The 21,272-nt window shown below is 53.9% G+C and overlaps 1 protein-coding gene across 1 annotated transcript in view; it reads left to right on the plus strand.

Annotated features, from left to right (window-relative positions):
• The window catches only part of Impa2 (inositol monophosphatase 2), a 46,715-nt gene that overhangs the window by 361 nt on the left and 25,082 nt on the right, over positions 1–21,272 (plus strand). The window contains 2 exon segments of the mRNA XM_015506037.2: positions 14,112–14,245; positions 20,815–20,919. Of these exon segments, the coding sequence (XP_015361523.1) occupies positions 14,112–14,245; positions 20,815–20,919 (239 nt within the window).

Below are 21,272 nucleotides of genomic sequence, written 5' to 3' on the forward strand. Positions count from 1 at the left end.
TCACTCGGAGCTCTGGGCGTCCCGCAGAAGTCCCGCGGGGCGAGGGCCCGGCTCCCGGAGCGAGGCGAGCGCTGGGGTCCTGTGCGCAGCAGTGCGCGCCGAGCCGGACGAAGTGCTGGGACGTGATGGGGGAGCGAGTTCTTTGTGTTTGCTCCGGGGACACCTCCTTCCCTGCCCCTTCTCCACCCAGCAGCCCGAGGCAGTGAGGACCTAGCGGGTGCGTGGGGCGGGGGCGCCCCCTCTCCTTTGCCAGTTGGATGGTAGCTGCAGCGTGCTTGACCTTGGCGTCCGGGAGAGTCACTTTGCCAAGGCTACAAGACCGCAGCTGCTGTTTTAAGGACCTTTGAATTGATCCAGTGACCAGGTCGAGGTTACCCCAGCTTTAAGCCCCAGGCGCTGGCAGAGCTGGAGGGGCTGGTGCTGGGTTGTCTTTCTCCAGGCATCCGGGTCCAAACTTGCTCCGGCCCACAAACTGAAAGTGGTTTCACGCAGTGATTGGCACAGACTCAGCCTTCAGGAGGAACTTGTTAGGCTGCCGAAAGGATGAAAACCAAGCCATAGGACTGAAGAAACCCAGCCACGAGGATTTAAAACAGGAGCGGAGCTTCTCTCCTTTCTCCTGTGCATTTTAGTATTCGTTTCCTGCTTGTTCCCCGGTTCCTGCAGTGCAGCCGCACGTAGTAGGGAGCGCTGGCACGCAGTAGGGAGCGCCGGCAGTGTGGCAGGGATAAGGGGGCCTCCCGCTGGGCTTAATTTGAGTAGGAAGAAGCCTTGTCCCAAGTTCAGCTTGTTAAGGTCTGTGCTTGGGCTCGGAGGAGGGGTGTGGGCAGATTGGCCTTCCAAAGAAAAGGCGTTTTTCTTTTCGTTCTAAAAGTCCGAAAATGCTCTAAAGATGCTGGAGTTAAAAAGCGTGAAACCTCTGCTAACCATCCTAAAGGAGAAGGGGGGACCCCAGTCCCAGCTGCACTGGCGGTAAAGCCAGAGCTTCAGGGCAAACATTCTTCTTGGAAAGCAGATCCACTTGTGTCTGCAAGCCAGAGCTGGCCCGCCCTCCTTCCCCCAGCCTCACTGTGCTTCCAGAGCCAGCATCCTCAGAATAGTTAGGAACTTTAGGATTTTATTATAAAACTTGGCTTCTTTGGGGCTTTGAGGGGATGACAGTTTAGGATTCAGTCACTGTAGCGTGAGCTGGTGAGTTTTTACAGGTATCAAATTTAGATTTTGAAGAACAGAAGTCTTAATTTTAAAAAAATTTTACAAATGTTCCTATAGAGCTTGCAGTAGTATCACAGGCCAGTTCTCCACGGTCTTGTGAATTTTAACTTATTTAAAAGGTCATTTATGTTTTTACAGCATGCCAACACAACAAAGAAGCTTTAAAAAAAACAAGGATGGGGGATAAAGATGCTGCCATTAGGAGTCTGGTCAGGAAACCCTGAACTCTGGGCCTCCTTGTGGGCATTATGCTGGTGCTGCCCGCCTGGCTGGCAGCGGGTGAGAGAATATTCTGACTGGGGCAGACATGGCCACACAAGGTCATCATACCCGGTGCAGAGAATGAGTGTCTTTAACTCACACTCCTGTAGTGAGCTGGGTGCTGGCTGGAGACTCAGCCTTCCAACAGACCGCCCAGGGAGGGAGGAGAGCAGGCCCCACTGCCCACCCTCTCACCTGTACCCAGCACCCTGCTGTTCTGTTAGGGGCTTCTTCTGAGGTCAAGAGTCTGATGCCAAAAGGTAGGGGAGCAGAGAGACAACCTCCCAAGAGGTGGGCTTTGTTGCTTCTGGTTGGTGGAGGATAGTTCCAGCCAAGGCGCCCTGGGAATCTGCCAGACCTCTCTCTACCCCATCCCCTGCCCCTGTTCCCTCAGCTTCCGGTCCCTGCCCTCCTCCCTGGTTTTCCACCTCCCTTTCCTTCAGCAGCTCTGGGAGCCACCCTGCCCCTCCAGTCCCAGCCTTTATGCCTTTGCAGGAACCTCTTCCTGGCTGGTGGGCCATAGCCTCCACCCACCCCACTGCTGGTTCAAAAAGCAACAGTCACTAACTTGAGTGTTTATCACATGCAATGTACTTTATGTTTTTTTAATTCTCCTGGGGGTGGTGGTGTCAGGTTTCTTTAGGCTTGAAGCTTAGGCAACTTAGGGGGCCCTCTTTAAGAAAATACAAATTTACAAATTCCAATTTAGATACAAAAGTCATTTATTTAGAATATGAACAGTCACAAGTGGTGGCCCATGCTTAGTATCCCAAACACTCCGGAGGCTGAGGTAGGAGGATCACAAATTTGAGGCCAGTGGCAGCAATTTAGTGAAACCTTTGGCCACTTAGTGAGACCCTGTTTCAAATTAAAAAATAAAAAGGACCAGGAATGTGGCTCAGTGGTAAAGTGCCCCTGAGTTCAATCCCCAGTACCCCAAAACAACAACAACCAAACAAAAAATCAGCAGTCACAACTATGCATTTTGAGATTAACAAATTCTGCCAGTGTGTCAAAACATAAAAAAAGAACAATTTGTTTGCTGCTTCTCGTTATTCTATGTTTTTCATCTTCTTTTGGCTTCATATTCTTTGCATCTTTGAATGACAATGATTTTTATGATTTTTTTTCCATTTTCTTTTGTGGTGTTGAGGATGGAACCCTGTACTTAGAGCATGCTAGGCAAGCACTGTACTACTGAGTTACACCCCAGCCCTTGTATTTCCTTCCTTCCTTGTTTTCTACTGAGGATTGAGCCAAGGGACACTACTCCTGAGCTATGTCCCTAGCCCTTTTTCCTTTGAGACTAAGTTTTCAAGGTTGGCCTCCAACTTGTGATCCTCCTGTCTCAGCTTCCAGGGTTGTTGGGATTCCAGATGTGTACCATGGCTCCTGGCTGCCCTTACTGTATTTTCTATGGAGGGAGTAGAAAGGTAAACTCAGCCTTTCCTGTAGCATGGCTGATGGAAATGTATTACCAATAGTCTGCAAAAGTCATTACTGGTAAACAAATACGTGTTTAAGGTTGTCATCAAATTGAGAACTTTCTGCCAATTTTCTTTTCTGAGTTAACATTTTATATGCTAGTGTAAGACATGGAAGACTCTTCCACAGACTTGTGCCTGGGTCTTGCAGTGGAAGCCTCATTTCCCCTGCAGTCTCCACACTCCATCGCCAGCGGCCACACATGGGCTCACATGCTCTTCTGGGGTCCTGCCTGGTGGTGCTGTCAGCACCACCAGGCAGGACCCCAGAAGAGCCAGGTCAGTCCAGTGGAAGATAGGACAGGCGTTTTGGACACCACTCCTGTAGAGGATGGCTAACGGGAAGTACAGGTGTGGCTGTACACCCCACAGACAGACCCTACCAACCACAGCAAGCGTGCCTGGCCAAAGCTGCCCCTGCCAGGGGAGGTGGGAGGTCACTGTGGAAAGAGGCGGGGTTGGCGCAGCTGTCAGAGCAGCTGATCTGTGCCCATCCGTCCGAGGTGAGCATTCAGAGATGAGCATTGGCACTTGGAAAAGGCAGAGCACAGCAGGAGAACAATACCCATGGTGCCATCCTGGGATTCCCGACTTCCCTGGTGGCCTCACCCCTTAGCAGGTTGCATTTCCCAAGGCCATTGTCCTGATACCTGCAGGGGCTTGGCCAGGCCCACTGGCATTTTCTTTTTTTTCTGTCTTTCTTTTTTGGTGCTGGGGATTGAACCTGGGGCGCTTCACCACTGGGCCAGGCCCCCAGCCCTTTTTGTGTTTAGAGACAGTGTCTTGCTGAGTTGCTTAGGGCCTTGCTGAGTTGCTGAGGTGGCTTTGAACTTGACATTCTCCTGCCTTGTCCTCCTCAGCTGCTGGTTTCTTTCCTCCTCTTTTGTGGGGCTGAGTGGAACTCCAGGTGAGTGCCCAGTGAGCTCCTGGCCCTGCCATTCTTCCTTGTGTCCCGCGGCTACCTCCACTGGGGTGCCCTCGCTGTGAGTGTGATTCCTGGGGGTGCTGGGTATTGCAGTGTATAGCATTCCTTTCTTTCTTACGCAACTTTTGTTTTCCTTAAAGTTAAAAGAAAGTGCGTGTGTTTTTTCATTTGCTTGGTTTTCTGTATGTAGAAATGTATGGTCAACTGTCCATCTTCCCAACAGAATTTTTATGTGTGGTGGTGCTGGGGATACAACCTGGGGCCTTGCATGAACCAACCCTAACCCTCACCACTGAGCTATGCCCCCACCCCCAGCAGAGTTTTTAAAATTAATATCCATGAACTATACGAATTAATGGGTTTCAGTGTGACCTTTGCAAGGAGCATTGATCATGCCTTGGTCATGACCATCACCCTACCCTCTCACACCCTCCCTTTCCCCCACCCCTGCCTCGTCTCAATAGTCCAACTTGCAGGTCACCTGTATTTTTTGGTTCTGCACAAAATAGAGAACGTGAGACACTTGTCTTTCTGCACTGACTTGTTTCCAGTTCTGTCCATTTTCCTGCAAATGACAGGCTTCCATTCTTCCTCGTGGCTGGACGAATACTTGATTGTGTCTATTTACCATGTTTTCTTTACCCATCCCTCTGGGGGCAGCACCTAGGTGATTCCGCATCTTGGCTGTTGTGAATAGTGGGTACAGGTGCCCGTAAATACGGGCACAGGTGTCTCTTGTATTCTGACTTCTTTTCCCGCCAATATAATAAACCCAGGAGTGGGATAACTGGATCATGTGATATTTTTAGTTTTTTGTGGAACTTCCGTACTGTACTAATTTATACTCTATTAACACTATATAAGTGTTCCTAGTCAGCATTTTTTTAATGATAGCCATTGTACCTGAAGTGAGATAAAATAAAATTTATATATTTATTGGCCATTTGCTACACTCCCAGCTCCTTTTATATTTTATTTTGAGACACCGCCTCACCAAGTTGCCCAGGTTGGCCTTGAACTTGGGCTCCTCCTGCCTCGGCCTCCTGAGACACCGGGATGACAGGTGTGTGTCACCACACCCAGCTGCTGTTCCTCTGAATGTTAATCATCTGTAGATGAATAGCCACAAAGGTCCGTGGCTGTGCAGGAGCCTTCCTTTGACGCAACCCCACTGGTCGGTTCCTGTTTTGTTTCTTGAGCTGTTGGAGTCCTGTCCAAGAGCTCATTGCCTGTGCCGGTTCCTCTGTTTTTGTCTCATGATTTCAGCTCCGGGTCTCACGTTAAGGTCTTTGATGACTAGTGCTGTGGGAGAGAGGACTCTGGTTTCAGTAGTGTGACCTCGCTTTTCCCAGCACCGCTTGCCACTTAGGCTGGCCCCTGTGGAGGGTCGGTGGGCTGGAGACCCGTGGACTCCTTCCTGGGTCCTCGGGCTGGTTACTTTGGTCTGTGCATCTGTTGTGTGTCAGTGCCCTGCTGTTTTGTCCTGTGGTGTTTGTTGCTGTTGTTTTGTGGAACTAGAGAAGGAACCCAGGGCCCCAGGCTTGTTAGGCAAGCACTCCACCACCAAGCTACATCCCCAGCCCTTTCTTTCTTTCTTTCTTTCTTTTTTTTTTTTTTGCTGCAGGGTCTGCTAAATTGCTCAGGCTGGCCTCCAACTCTGCAATCCTCCTGCCTCAGCCTTTGAGTTACTGGAATTTCAGGTGGGCCTGGCTCTGTGTTTTGAAATCAGGTATTGTGATGCCTCCAGGCCACACCTTCTGCTCAGGGTGACTTTGCTATTCCAGGTCTTTGTGTTTCCATGTGAACTGATTTTTTTTTTCCAGCTCTGTGAGGAATGCCTTAGGGCTCTAATGGGGACCATGGGTGTGCAAACTGCCCTGGCCCTCGAGCTTGAGCCACCTGAGGGGTCTGACTCAGAGGGCCTGGAGGGGCTGGGCATCAGCATTCCTAGGGTTTGCAGCTGGCTCTGGGTCTAGTGTGGGCCAGACTCTGTGGAGCACTGCTGTGTGGGTGCGTGGCCCTTCATGCTTGGCTCTCGAGGAATCTCTGGGTGATGCCCAGGTTGGAGCTGAGATGACTAATGTGAATGTCCTTGCCTGTGTCTTTTGATTATGTATGAATGCATTTCGCTGGGGATTGGAATTTCTGTTTCATGACCCGGAATGGAGATTTTGCCAAGTGGTTCTTGAGAGGGGTGTCCAGGTCACGCTCCTTGCCCAGGTGGGTCAGGCGCCCAGGCTCTTTATCCTCCACACTGTGGCCCTTCTCCTCCTTAGCCATGCGATGGACATGAGCTGGTGTTTTACTGCGGTTTATTCATCTAGTTATTTAGTATTGTGGTGCCAGATGGAACCCAGGGCCTCCAGCGTGCTGGGAAGCCTGCACCAGCTGGTTATTGGGGTTTTAAATGCTTTTACATGTTTATCGACCTCTGTGATATTGTTTGTTTTTAGAATGGGGTACAAAAACAGTGATTAGAAATATAGTTATTCACCCAACAGTGTTTGTCCAGCAACTCTGGACTTAACCTTTGCTCCAAGTGCAGTATGCAGTTCGGGGTTGAGTGCCATGTGGCCCAGAGAGACCTAGTTTGGGGGGCTGAGGTGACAGTTTGCTATTGGATTGGATGTAGGGGCAAGACAACAAGAAGCATCCAGGATGACTTCAAAGGTTCACATCAAACTGGGCACAATGGCACACACCTGTGATCCCAATGGCTTAGGAGGCTGACTCAGGAGACTGAGACAGGAGGATTGTAAGTTCAAGGCCAGCCTCAGCAACTTAGTGAGACATTCAGCAACTGAATAAGACCCTGATTCAAAATAAAAAGGGCTGGGGATGTGGCTCAGTGGTAAAGCCCCTAGGTTCAATCCCAAGAACTCCCAAAACAAACTTTGGTCCCTGAAAATCTGGCCAAACGGGTTGCCATGTCCCCAAGATGACCTTCACCTTCATGTGGGAGGTGAAGGTCAGGGTTTAGCTCTGGGAGTGGGAGGCAGGAACTGCTGGTGGTTTCCAAGTGGGGAGGCTGAGTGTGCCCAGAGCCAGAGAGAGGCTGAGAGATGTAGCATGGAAGTCACTGGTGGGTGGCATTTAGGGCTGAGTTTGTCCCTGTGGTGAAGAGAGCAGGCTTGTCCACCCATGAGCTCCACCATAGCATGGTCAGGGAGATTCCTGAAGGCCAGGTGTGGGTCGTCTTGGGTGGTGCCCTTCTCTGAAGAGACTCCCACTGCCCGGCCAGCACTGACTCACCTGTTGCTGGAGGAAGTGGGGAGGCAGGTTGTGATCTTGGGCTCCCTTGTCCATCCCCAGTCCCTGTGTCACCTGTCCCCATGTCCCAGTTCCTGCTTGGCTCTACGGGGTGGGTCAGTCTGCATGAATGTTCTAAAACTTTCCCCACCATTGAAAACATCAGCAAAGAGAGCGCCCTGGTGAAGTAGCTGGTCTTCCAGTGTCCAGCCCACTGTCCTAACCTGGCCCGAGAGGACACCTGTTGTTTTCCTTAGATAACATTGTAAGAAAAGTGACATTTTTATGCCCATTTTGCTAACAAAAACTTTCTGAGGAAAATGGCAAGGATGCCTTCCTTCCCGAGGTCATCGCACTTGCAGCCTTCTGCCCCTTGGGCATGCGAGGTGTCCTGTCCTCCATGGGCCTGAGAGGGGCACTTGGTAACCCAGCGGAAGGTCTGCCTAGTGGAGACCGTGCCTCAGGGGTGGGGAGAGGCAGAAGTAGCCAGGGGAAGGTCGTGGGGAGCTCCAGGCCCCGCTTCCCAGTCCTAGGATAGCGGGCTGGGTGGAGGTCCAGAGGCCCTGGGACTGGAGGGGAAGAGGATAGGAGTTGGCCCTGTCCTGTCTGAGGCCTCCTGTTGGGTCCGAACCTCAGGCTGGCCTGGTTTGCAGCTTCTTTCCTCCGGAAAGCGAGGGAAGGATTCAGCCGGTGAAGGCATCGTGAGCTTGACCTCGAGGCTGAGCCAGTCTCGGATCCTCCTGTCACTGTCCCAGCTCCCTCCCAGCCTGCTGGGGCCACCCCAGGTGGCCCAGAGGTGGAGGCCAGTCACTGCAGCAAAGAGGAACATGAGGGTAGGAGTCACGCCAGGGCCTGGGAGGTGGGGACAGCTTCCCGGAAGAATGCGGCTGAGCTGTGCCCTGTCAAAGAAAGGCCAGTCGGCTGGAGAGCTGGCAGTGGGCTCGGGAGAGCAGAGGGGAGGACGGGTCCCGCAGGGTCATAGGAAGACAGGACGGGGACAAAATGCCCTTCCAGGAGTCGTACGCCCTGTCTGAAGCCCAGGGTGGAACAGGGAGGCTCGGCCCTGGGCAGGAGAACCTGGGGTCACAGGGAAACCCGAGGTTGAGGGTTGAGACCGACCGAGGTCTGGAACTCAGTGATGGGTTGTGGGTCAGTGGCCTTGGGACGAGCTGTGATCTGAAGGGGCCTTGGGAGAAAGAGCTCCGCGTTTCTGTCTTGGCAGGAGGACCGTTTCACTCTTGTGGCCCTAGGCAACCTGCTGACGAGTCTGCCTCAGTTTCTGATCCCAGGCCCTACACGTGTGAGCAAGTGCTCTGCTGTTGAGCCATACCCCAGCCTGTTTCCTCATCTTGATCGTGAGGCTTCTTCTCCGTGAAGTAGCGGGGATTAAATGAGTCGGTACGTGTGAACTCTCAGGATGGGGCCTGGGACACAGCACAGTCAGGATGAGCCTGGCCCTCTGGGGAGCACAGCTGCCCAGGGCAGGCCCAGGCCTGGTCCTGTGGTGGTGTGATCAAGTGGATGAGGGACAGTGCGGTGGGGGTAGGAGGAAGCTGCAGAGGAGGACTGGCCAGAGGGCCTGCTACGTATGGCTGGACTGGGTGAGAAATGACCCTGGCCCTGACCCAGGAGGTGGAGGTCCTTTAACACTGCAGAATTCCTGCTTAGTCCAGGGAAGTCTGGTCTCTTTGGGCCTTTAATTGATTGGGTTCAACCCACCCATGGGAGCCTGCTTTATTCTGCCCATTGGAATGCTGATCTCATCTGAAAATACCTTTGCAGAAGCCCTGGGAATAGTAGTGTCTGACCAGGTATCTGGGCACCCTGTAGCCCAGTCAGGTTGGCACATCAAGTGAATCATCACACCACACTCACGTGTTTTCAGGGCACATCACAAGGGCCACGCCTGAGGAAGCAGCGACTTTCCAGACTGACAAGGCGGAGGTACAGTGCCCCCCTGGAGATACAGTGCCCCCCTGGAGGTACCCTTTGGCTGAGCTGTTCCACATGCTGGAGAGGAAGGAACCTGGACCACAGGGCAACATTCTAGGCTGCACAAGCTGCTCCGCCCAGGGCCAGGAGCACAGGACCACAATGGTGTGTGGGCAGGAGCAGGGCCTCTAGCTGGACATGTTGGCTCTGGGTGTCTGGTGCTGCAGCCAAGGTGGGCCTCTCTTCTGGGCCTGGAATTCAGGCTTCAGCGACGGAAGGCCTGTGTTTTATGAGCTAAACGTCTACCGAGTGCTGTTTGGAAGGAGACCCGGACCAGGCCTGCCAAGTGAACGCTGCATTAGTGAGTGGCTGAGGGCTCCAGTGGACCCACAGCCCACACTGCCCATCGCCCCAGAGCAAGAAGGTCTTAACCTCCACGGCTGAGAGAGGTGTAGTCACTCCCCAAGGGTCACCATTGTCCCGCCCCTTCCCTGGGCTGGAGGGCAGGGCCCTGGGTGTGTGAAGTGCAGCCCTCAGTGGAAGCACTGTTCTCTCCTTTCTCAGTGTAGGAAAGCTTAGGAAGCAAACCGTTCTTTCAGCATCCTGTTAGGTTTGGGGTTTTGTCTGAGGTGTCATGTTTTGTCAGATCCGTGTTCTTTCAGAACTGGCGTGGTGAGGTCTACATGCCAGTCGAAGGCGGTTTGTGTGGCAGGACCAGGATTGAACCCAGGACCTCGCACACTCTGGGCAAGCGCTCTACCTCTGAGCCACGCCCCAGCCCTTTTTTATTTTTTATTTGGAGACAGGGTCTTGCTGCTACATTGCTGAGCCACTGGGAGGTGATGGGGCAGAGGTGCTGCCTGCCGCAGCCTTCCTGAAGCACACACAGTGGGATGTTCTAACAGAGCAGAAATGAGCAACTAAGTTCTGAAAAGCCACGACAGAACGTTGCTCCTCAAGTCTCATGTCTCCTGCCTTCGCAGGCCTGTGGCCAGGCCCTGTCCCACTGGTGGGCACTCCTAGGTTTCAGCAGCTGTCCCCAAGCCGCCCACTCACCCTGAGCACCTACCTCGCTGTCACGCAGGAGCCGAGTATGGTTTGGAAGCTTGGGGTTAGAGATGGCTCTGCAGATGCCCCGTTGAAGGATCTTCCTGGTTTGTCGGGGGCGTGGTGGGGGGTGCTAGCCTGGCCCGTGCAAGGCCCTGGTCCATCCCCAGCATCGCCAGAAACAGTAAAGGAATGTGGTATCTCCGGAGTCTGCGGCGTCGCGTCCACTAGTGTGGCCATCAGAAAATCCCTGTCTGCTCATTCAGTGGACACTCACGGAGACCCTCCATGTCTGTCCTGCACGACTGCATGCCCACCTGTGGGCCGTGCACCCAAATGAGTAGACCCCAGGGATTCCTAGGTGACTGTGCTCTGGCAGCCCCTGGGCTGGCTCGTGCAGTGCTGAGGTCTTCCTCTGGGTGAGCCAGGTTGGCAGGAGATGGCTCGTTGGGGGGGACGCTTTAACTAAGTTGGAAAGGAGGACAGTAGGCCTGGAAGGACCAGTGCTGACTGTGGCTCTGGAAGGAGACTCCAGGGCGAAAGATGCCACAGGCAGGAGCATGGATGCAAGGTGCGGTGGGAGGTCATGGGGCCGAGTTGGAGGCTGATCCTCTGCCTGCCAGGCTCACAGGCATCAGCGACAGACGTCCGTCCAGTGAGTAGGAGGTAGGGTGCAGGTGGCTGTGCTTCCTGGGCCCCTCTCCTGGTTCTGAGGTGGTGGCATCTTCCTGCAGTGGCCATGGCTGCCCTGTCAGCGCCACACATCACAGACTGGGGGGGGGGGGGGGGGNGGGGGGGGGGGGGAGCAGGGGACAGAGGAACTGACTGCAATGTCCTCTGAGAGTGGGACTCAGCTTGCAGGTGTGGCCACTGTCCATCTGCTCTTGGGCAGCATTGAGCCCCTAGCCACACCCAGCAGCACAGGAGGCAGTGTGGACCCCCAGGCAACTCCACACCTGGCTACAACATGGGGGTTCTGTTCCAAAAAGGGAAAAGGGGGGCCTGGGTAATCTGGGGTCAGTTCTCTCTGCCACAAAGCCAAGTCGAAAGCTGTCTGCCTGCGAGGGCTGACTTCCCCTGCCCAGCAGGGATGCTGCAGGGGCTGTGTGCTGAGGTGTGGGAGCGCGTCATGGTGGGAGCTGGTGTGAGGGCCTGCAGCAGTTTCTGGCTGGCTCCAGAGGCAGGGCTCCCTGGTGAAGCCAGAAGATGTGGCTTTAGGCCTGTCGGGAGTTTCTGTGTGTGTGTTGTGGTGCCGGGGATGGAACCCAGGGGTGCTCTACCGCTGAGCCACGTTTCCAGTCCTTTTTATTTTGTTTTGAGACAGGGTCTCACTAAGTTGCTTGAACTTTGGATCCTCCTTCCTCAGCCTCCAGAATTGCTGGGCTGTCGGCATGTGCCACTGCACCTGGCTACTTCAGAGTCTCTCATCCAGACAACAAGAAAGTCAACCACAGGGAGCAGATAGACGAAGGTTGTCAGTGTCCACATAGACATGGTGGTGCAGGGACATGCGTGGCCCAGTTCACTCTTACTGTCTGACATCTTTCATTCCTTCACCCATTGACTTCTGTGCACCCCCCCCACACCAGGCGCAGCTTCGGCTGCAAGGGGAAGAGCCCGCAGCAGAGACAGTCTGCTGGTGGAAGCTTCCGGTGCAAGGAGAGAAGCACAGTCAGCCCCCCACTCATAGGATGACTGCAGCTGGGGCAGGTGGAGACAGAAGGCCAGCACAGACAGAATCCCTGGTGCCCTGTGGGAGTGGGACGAGATGAAGCGCCAGAAGGGAGCAGACCTGGCGTGGGCAGGGGCCGTGGTGCCCAACAATGCCCGCAGTCCCTCCTCTGATGTCCTTGCAGTGGCCCTGCTCTCTCTGCCTCTCCTAGTGCTTCCCATCCCACACGGAGCTAGGTGGGCATTGTTCCTCAACTCTTCGTTGCAAAAATAACAGTTGCTTATTATGGGATAGGTAGGATGTAGGCATCAGGAGGGAGGCTGGCACAGCTCTCTACAGTGGAGAGATCCATCTGTCTGAACCCTCAGGCCAGCTTCCGTAGGGCAGCTGCTGATGGCCATGGAATACGTGCCTGTGACCGCTTCCTGAAAGGACACACAGTCCAGGTGAATTGCCCGACGCCTGCCTGCCAAGTGACCATCCCAGCTCCTGGCCACCCTCCTCCCTGGATGAGGGCTGCTCCACCCACTGCACCCAAGTGTGCTCCCAACACTGGTGTCCAGCAGAGTCTGTCAGAAATGTTGCTCTCCAGCCAGGCACCGTGGTGCTCACCCCTGATCCCCACAACTTGGGAGCCTGAGGCAGGAGGATCACAAGTTCAAGGCCAGCCTTAGCAACTTAGCAAGAAGAGCCTGTCTCAAAAATAGTAAAGCGCTGGACAAGTAGATCAGTAGTAGAGCTCCCCCGGGTTCAACCCTAGTACCTCAAAAAAAGAAATGTGGATCTCAGACCCCAACCCATTTCAACAAGATCCCAGAAGCTCTGGTGCCAAATCCACTCAGACCACATCCTCTGGTTAGGGGCCTTTCTGACTACACACATGCACACACACACGCGCGCCTTCTGCAGAAGCAGACCCCTCCCACACTGAATCGCATCACCACACAGGATGCCAGCTGCGTGCCAAAGAGCCCGTGTGGACCAGCCCAGAATTCAGGGTTCCTGAAGACCCACAGAGGCTATGAGACTGTGAACTTTATCATCAAAGGATTGTGGCAATGCTTTTGGAAAGAGACTGCCATGTGCAAATTGGTGTGAGAAGGACAGGGTGCTGAGCAGGATGTTGCAATTGCCAGGTGTCAGAGGGTGGAGCTGCGGGGCGTAAGTGGTCTTTGGAATGTGGACTGTGTGCCTCTTGTACTTCCCATCACGTTCCAAATCCATTCTGTGCATCTGTTTAGCAACCAAGATTTGTAACTGTCAAGGCTCAGTATGGGACCAGCCAGCACTAGGAGGGCCTGCTGGGTGCTGTGGCCCTGGGGCCCTTCAAGGTCCCATTTGCCTGCCTGCTCCTCTCTAAGGCCTCTGCTCCAGTGCAGTCATCCATACATGGCCTGACCCCAGAAGGGCTCAGGAGGTGTGTGCAGGTGGCACGGGGTGGGCCAGGTGCTTGAGGCTGGACAGTTGGTGCTGCTTTTGAAAGAAATAAAGGATTTTTGAGTGGCAGCTGGTAAGCAGAGATCTCCTCATTAGGTGTCCTGCCTTCTTCATGATGAGGGCAACATGCAGTTGTGGACAGACAGAAGTGGAGAAGAAGGGTCTGGCCGGAAGCGAGGTGGTGATTTAGTCCCAGCTAGAGCCGACCTTCCTGCAGGGGCTGGGGATGGAGTCACTGCCCCTGGGGCTTCCTGTTCAGGTCTCCTGTGGGTCCCAGGAGCCTTTGGGAGATTATGCTGCCCCCCAGTACTCACCCCTGTATTTAGACAGGATGTGCTGGTGGCTGGATCCTGCGCCTGAGCCTCCCATCCCTCTGCATGTCTCTGTGAAGTGGGGACGTGGACTGGTGCAGGGCAGCCGAGAGGTGGCTCTGCCCCCATAGCTGCAGGCCCCTGCTCCTCAGTGTGCACACGGGTGGTGTGGACTCGGGACCGTGTGGCATCCTGTTCGCTTCATCAAGTGAGCTGGACAGGGAAGGTTTCATTCAGGTCTCAGGGTAGAGTGCACAGGATTCTCAGGGCCACAGGTGTGCTCCACCCTCTTATTTTGGACAGGTCTGAGCTAACTTTCCTTTTTTGGAAACCATGTTTTTCCTTTCCTCCAAGGAAACCTTGTTTCACAGGTAGGAGAGACATGGAGAGGCAAGTCTGCCTTGTGAGAGGAGTCCTGGCTGGTGGCCCCAGGAGCCTGGGGATGCTGAGCCCCGAGGGGTCTGGGATAAGCGACCGGGTGGACCTGGCAGCACAGAGCTGGCCAGAGGGGCAGTGGTGGGGGAAGGGACGTGAGCTCTGGGTACGAGGTGCCACCTGCTGTTACATTCTCCTTTCAGATCATCAGGAAAGCCTTGACGGAGGAGAAACGAGTCTCAACAAAAACATCAGCCGTGGATCTTGTGACAGAGACGGATCACCTCGTGGAAAATTTGATTATTTCTGAGTTGCGAAAGCGGTTTCCTTCCCACAGGTGAGCGTTTTCCTCGGGGGACACACCCGGCACACACAGCCAGGCCCATCCGGAGGCGCTGCTGACTGTCACTGCCCAGCGGAGGTGAAATCCCTGGCCACAGTCTGTCCTGGGCCCTGCAGAGCAGGAGAGTGAGCCCACCTGTTTTCCTGCTCATCGCGGTAACCTCGTGTCCGCAGATCAAAGACAGAAAGAAGGTGCTACTCTTAAGCGCACGTGCTTGTGTTCGGGAGGTGCCTGGCGCCTCCACTAAGCCACCCCTGTTTCCAGAGGCATGGCCAAGCCTGACCCAGAGAGTCCTGGAGCAGGGACATCCCTGGCAGCTGTGCCTACCCTGCCTCCAAAGGAGGACGGACACGGCAGACGTCAGCCACACAGGACCCGGTTCCATCGCCAGTGTATAGTGACACAGGCTCCCCTCACCCAGACCAAAGCACATGGGGACTCGGGCGCTCTGTCCCCCAGGTCTTTGTAAGGACACAGTTCTCATGATGGCTAAAGAATTTAGCCCATAGATTGCTTGTATTCTTTGAGAGGAAGGTGCCGCAGCCACCAGCCAGCTACGTCTAGGACTGTATCAGTGTCACGCTGGAGGTTGCTGCGGCCTCAGTCGTGTGTCGGACGGGACGGCAAGGGCCGGCTCCTCCGTCTGGGAAGAGGTATCGTCAGCAGGCTGGCATGGGCAGGGCCTCGTGAGGTCGCCCCGGGGGTGCCAGGCGGTGTGGCAGGTGCTGCGGGTTTGCTCTGCGGTCCTGGAAACGGGGGAGCCCGCCGGGGGAGCCCGGGGAGTCTGCCATCGGTCTGCGCGAGCAGCGTTGCTGTGCACGCAGATGGACATGCGTCTCCATCCGCAGGGCCCCCGGATGCTGAAGCCCCTCCGAGTGGAGGATGGTAGAGAGGGCGTGTGGGGATCCCCGGAAGTGTCTCCATCAGACTCACCCAGCCTCGGTCGGGATGAGTCGGATGCCTTCACTCATCCAGGAACTGTGGGTCCCAAAGTGACGTCAGTGGTCACTGCCCCGCACCCCCAAGGTCCCTTGCCATACCCTTCTTCCTGGGCTCTGAGGGCCAGTGCTGATGCTCAGTTTATTTCAAAAATTCAAATTAAGTAAAATGATTTTTAGCATATCTAAGAAGTTTTTCGTTTAATTTGTTTTGTTTTTGTACCAGGGATTGAACCCATGGGTACTCAGCCTCTTTGCCACATCCCCATTCCTTTTTATTTTTTATTTTGAGACAGGTCTCACTGAGTTGCTTAGGGCCTTGCTAAATTGCAGACTGGCGCTGGCTTTGAACTTTCGATCGTCCCTAGTCACTGGGATTACAGGTGTGCCACAGCACCACAATATTTTTATTATTTATTTATTTATTTATTTTAATATTTATTTTTTAGTTCTTGGCGGACACAACATCTTTGTTTGTATGTGATGCTGAGGATAGAACCCGGGCCGCAAGCATGCCAGGCGAGCGCCTTACTGCTTGAGCCACATCCCCAGCCCCCACTTTTTTTTTTTTAAACCGGGGTTAAGACATGGCGCTCTACTACTGAGCTATGTCCTCAGCTCTTTTGTTTTTATTTTGAGACACAGTCTCAGGGAGTTGTTGAGCCTGGCTTTGAACTTGCTATCCTTCTGCCTCAGCCTCCCAAGTTGCTGGGATTACAGGCATGTTCCACTGAACCCTGTAACTAGGATTTTCTTTTAAATACCAGAGTAGCTGGGCATGGTGAAACATGCCTGTAATCCCTGTGACTCAGGAGGCTGAGGTAGGAGGATCTGGAGTTTGAGGCAGTCTGAGCAACTTAATGAGACCCTGTCTCAAAATGAAAAATAAAAAGAGCTGAGGGTGTAGCTCAGTGGTACAGCACTGCCAGGTTCAATCCCACATAGTACAAACAAAAACAACAATAAAAATAACAAAATGGGAATTGAATTGTTTTAGACCATAGGCCAGTTGATAAATTTGCAATGAGGAAAAAATGCATATTATAAGTAATGTGTTGTTACTTTTCTTTTTTCAAGAATTTAAATAACATCCCTGAAGCAATATAGTAGTGTAAGGTTGCCTATCATCCTTTCTTAGGAAGGACTGACAGTCTGAGCTTTGATCCTTCCTCGTTTCTAGACTTTTGTGAAACTTTATTGAAGATTTATTGCAACTTTCTTGTTTTTAATAAAATAAAAGAGAGCCTGGAGGTTCCTAGAAGTTTTATCATTTTATTTGACTCATCTGTGAAATTTTGAAATCTTGGGTCCCTGAACTGGAAGACGAGTGCACACCCACTCAAAGAACAAGAAGGTTCCAACTCGCCTGTGCCCTCAGCCCCAGCAGCTCCGACCAGTCACTGCGCTTCTCAGGGCCCTGAATTCCTCACCTGTGAAGGAGGAACTGACCCAGGTTGTCCCTGAGGTGCGGTGGCACCCTTTGACACGCCGTGGTGATGGCAGAGGCAAGCCTGCAGAACACAGCCAGGAAGCAGCTGGGTCTCTGAAGACACCGGTGACATTGACCTCGCTAGCAAGTCTCAGGCTCGCCCTGGCTTTGTTGGGACCCCTGAGCCTGCTTTTGGTCTGTGATTTGGGATGAGAGCCAAGCATAGCTGCTTTGCAGACATACTTTTTGTTGGTTGGGCTTTTTGTTCTTTTTCAGGACTGGGATTGAACCCAGGGCCTGGTGCTTGCTATGCAAGTGTAGCTCCTTTGAGATGTCCGGTAGCCACGTGGACCTGTTACTGGTGATAACGCTGTTGTAACCACGTCGTCGTCCCCTCCTGAGAACCTGTCCAAAGTCACCAGGTGGGTGGCTCAAGTGGAGGAAGAAAATGGAGGCTCAGACTGCCCTGGCTGGCCAGCACCTTCTTTGCCTCTTGCAGGGGCGTGCACCCTGAGCTCTGCAGAGTCCCAGCACAGTGCCATGTCCACTGAAGGCACGTGTCAGGCAGAACGACTGATAGTCCTCCACATGGAGAAGACGGATCCCCACCACCAGCAGCTGGACGTCACTTCCTGTCGTTCCCATATGCTCTACCCTGGGCTCTCATGTTATCCCTGGGTCAGAGCCCTGGGGGCCAGAACCAGGCTGCAGCTTGAGAAGATGTGGTTGAGGAGCATCGGTTAGCTCTGCAGTGGATGGAGACCATGCTGACTCTCCTGTCACAGAGGGACACTCTTGAGAAGCCAGGGAACAAGACACTCTTAGAAGCACTCGGCTGCCAAAATCACAAGGAAGGTTTTGTTATGACTATTGGAAAAAACAGGCCAGTATTTAAACTGGGCCGCAGCATTGGGTCACTATGGCTCGTAACCAGACTTCCAACGCTGCTCGGTGCTCCTCTCCTGTCTGTCAGACGGGCTTTCCAGAGGGTCTCTGAGCTCCCTAAGTGAAGTCACGGGCATTGGTTCTGTTACATGGAGGTCCTGGTGGCTTCTAAGAAGGTGTCTCATGTCACACATCTGTTGAGAGCAGACTCTCCCAAGTCCTGCAGAGAGCGGTAGAACGTTTTCTCCCATTCCATAGTCATTTGCTTTTATGAAGAAAGTCAGGGTTAAGTAAACAAAATTCTACTTCTTCCCCCACCTGCTGTGGCTGCCATGGAAATATTCTGGTGCCTTCAAAGACGGGATGTGGCCCTTGTTGCTGTCAGTACTAGGAGCCGAAGCCAGGCTGCTGCACCCCTCCTGGGAAACCAGTAGGGAGGCGAGGGGACTCATGAGTAGAGTGGACAACAGGTGGGCAGAGGGGGACTCGAGGGCCGAATGATCGACTCCTGGAAAAGCCCAGGGCTCAGGTGGGTACCTCTAGTGCCCCATCAAGTGCAGAGTGGAGCATGATTAGCAGGCGTGCAGTGGGCCCTGGCTGGGGTTCTATACATGGGCTTGCAAGAGGACAGACAGGCCTCCTGGTGTCCTGAGATGTGCAGGGTGCCCAGGGCTGCCCAGGCAGCCCGATGCAGGGTGGACACTGTCACACATAGACACGCACGCCCTCCTTCAGGGGCCAGCAGTTTCCTCTCCAGTCTCCTACTTGAGATCAAGTTGGAAAGAAAAAGAAGCCCGCACCCTCCCACTTCCTGGGAACTTGTGTATGAGTCTTTCCTGCTCCCTCTTCTCTTGAGCCATGTCTCTGTTGCTTTTGTCACCCTCTGTCACCCTTGTGCCCAGTTTAAGCTTTAACATTCACTCCTTGTGTGTGTTTTTAGGGTGTGGACCGTCTTCTTTATAACCATAATTATAAGCCACTCCAGGAAAGGAAAATCACGCAGCAGCAGCAGCAGGAGTCTTTGGCAGGGGGAGATGGCAGAGGGGATGCCACCTACACAGTCCCTGCCTGAGATCTTTCTCGGCTCTGCTCCTGCCTGTTCCCTGCGCTCAGGCATGCAGGCTCCTGCACCAGCCCCACCCTGCCATCGTTCCATCTAGACCTGTCTGGGAATACCAGTACCTGGCCATGGGCTCTGGTGGGTGCACCCACACCTGGGCCAGAGGCAGTGGCAGGATGGAAGGGCTCACCTCCCAGGTGGAGGGGCACACGATGCCCATGGGAAGCACGGAGCCCGAGCCCCAGGGGAAGACCGTGCCAACTGCGTTACACAGCTTGGTGTTTACGTCCCCATGCCTTGCCTGCTCACTTCGGGTTTCCCCCAGAGACCCAGGGAGGTGGTGGACACAGCCAGCTGAGGTGACGTGTGTGTGGCCGTGGGTTACTGTCAGATGCTTTATACAGAGAGGGCCAGGGTGCTGTGTATGTACAGAGTGTGAACTTGGTGCCTGTGAGAGGGTGATGCCAGCCCTGGAGCTGCAGGGGCCTGGGACATTGCAGTGCATGTGGACAGAAGTGATGTGAGAACACAGGCAGGTTGCCCTTGTCTCAGGAGCTGCTGCTGAGCACAGCCCTGGGAGATGGGGGCTCTGTTGGCATCGCTTACTGTGACAGTTGCTGTGTCTGCCGAGCACTTGAAATGCAGCTGGTGAGAATTAAATTAAAGAATGGAATTTTTTTTTTTTTTTTGGTGGTGGTGGTGGTGCATAAGTGCTCTACCAGGAGCCACACCCCAGCCCTTTAATTTTAATTTAAATTCAAACAGCCCCCTGTGGTGAATGACTGGGGACTGGGTGAAGCAGCCACTACAATGGCATCCTGTCCGTCTTGTCTGCAAGCTCACTGTGGCCAGACCTTAGGGCACAGGTTCCTTGGGGAAAGTGACTTCCTCCAGGGCCCAGCAGCCTGCTGGGCAGAGCACCAGATGCCAGCAGTCCATGAGAAGCTTCTTACTCCTTTTCTCTCTTTGTAAAAATGTCTTGTCGGCAGCTCTCTCTTTCTCTGGTGGGGAGGAGGACAGGGCCTGAGAACCTACTAGAAAACAGCAGGGCTCCGCATTTCCATACAGACCCAGTGTGTGCTGGTGGCTGCCTTGACTGCAGCCTGGCGCCAGGGCCCTGCCCTCAGCACACTTGGACAATCTGGACATGCCCCAGCATGCCTAGTGCCAGGCTGCCTCGTGTACAGCGGGACACTTCTGGGAGCTTCAGGAAGTCCAAGAGGCTGGGCCGTGAGGCAGACCCCTGCTGTAGGAAGGTCACCACGGGGAGGGTGGACAGAGGGGAGCAGGAGGGGCGAGGACTTCTTAGTGTCTGGACCGAGCAGCTGGGTGCTATTTGGAGAAAGCTGGATTTCTTTTGGTGCCCGTTGACCCTGAGGTCTCGATTTTCCTGTTGGGTTCCTTCCCTTGTGAGGACAGCTTAGGGGCCTCATTAAGAGAGGGTCTCAGTACCACAGGCCCACTGCAGAGTGCAGGGGCAGGAGGCTGTAGCAGGTGACCATGTCCCCAAAGAAGGAATATTGGAGGGCTCTTGGAGTAGGGGGACCTTGCTGAGCATCTCACGACAGCAGGCAACAGGCATCCTGGTAACCACACCCTTGCCAGCCTCACTTGCTTTTTCCCAAAGGGAAGCTGGAGGCCAGGGAGGGGAGAGTGGGGAAGGTGTCTGTGGGAACCAGGAGGTGCAGGCCTGTGGAGCTGGATGGCAAGGACGGTTGTTACCTGTGACGTTAGAAGTAGGTGACTTTTAACTGCTCCATGCCCCAGGGCACAGCAATGCCAGAAGGAAAGCGTCAGCTGGAGGCCTGGGCCCGGCCTTGCAGGCCAGCGCCTCTCAGTCTCCCATCTCCCGCACAGACCTGCTCTTTCTAGACTCAAGTGAACACAGTTGAGCGTCTGCTGTGGGAGGCCTGATGCCAGGTCCTCATCATCTGCAGGTCTGCTGGGCTCTTGCTGCTCTCCCCTACTGAGGTGTCAGTCTGGTGGTGTCTGATGTGACTGGCAGCGCTGGGCCCTGAACACAAGCTCTGGGACTGAGGCTCACCTCCTGACCCTCACCCCAGCCCTGTTGCTCTCAGTCCCACTGAGTCAGCAACTGACAGGTCTTTTAAAGGCTCTGCCTCCATTTGACCCTGAAAAACCCTCATGAAATCGAAGGAGCCCTCTTTCTTCTAGCAGAACTGGAAGCAGTCTGACGCCTGTCCCCTGGCCTTTTGGGCACATTTTCTCAGGCTGTGCTCCCCTACCGCAGGTTCATTGCAGAAGAAGCCACAGCCTCTGGGGCCAAGTGTGTGCTCACCCCGAGCCCGACGTGGATCATCGACCCCATCGACGGCACCTGCAACTTCGTGCACAGGTGAGTGCAATTGGGAGCACCCCCACAGGGCTCTGCTTCCTCGGAGGGCCTGTCTTCAGTAGCAGGCTTTTGAAGTCGGGGTATGTGGACAGACCTATGAGGGTTCATAGTCTCATAAAGGTTATTATCAAACCCTGAAAAACTTAAAAGGTTTTCCATTTGTGAGACACTTACAGAATATAGGTAAGGAATTCTTGTTTTTAAAATGTTGTGTTTGAATCAAAAGGAGCTTAGTAGAGGAAAGGGAGGTGGGAGGGGAAGTGCTGGGAATGGTACTGGCTGGCTAAATTATATTATATTGTGTGTATGTACAAATGTGTACTACGGATCCTATCTTATGCACAACTATAGTG

This window comes from Marmota marmota, unplaced genomic scaffold (assembly GCF_001458135.2).
Source record: "Marmota marmota marmota unplaced genomic scaffold, marMar, whole genome shotgun sequence".
Taxonomy (NCBI): Eukaryota; Metazoa; Chordata; class Mammalia; order Rodentia; family Sciuridae; genus Marmota; species Marmota marmota.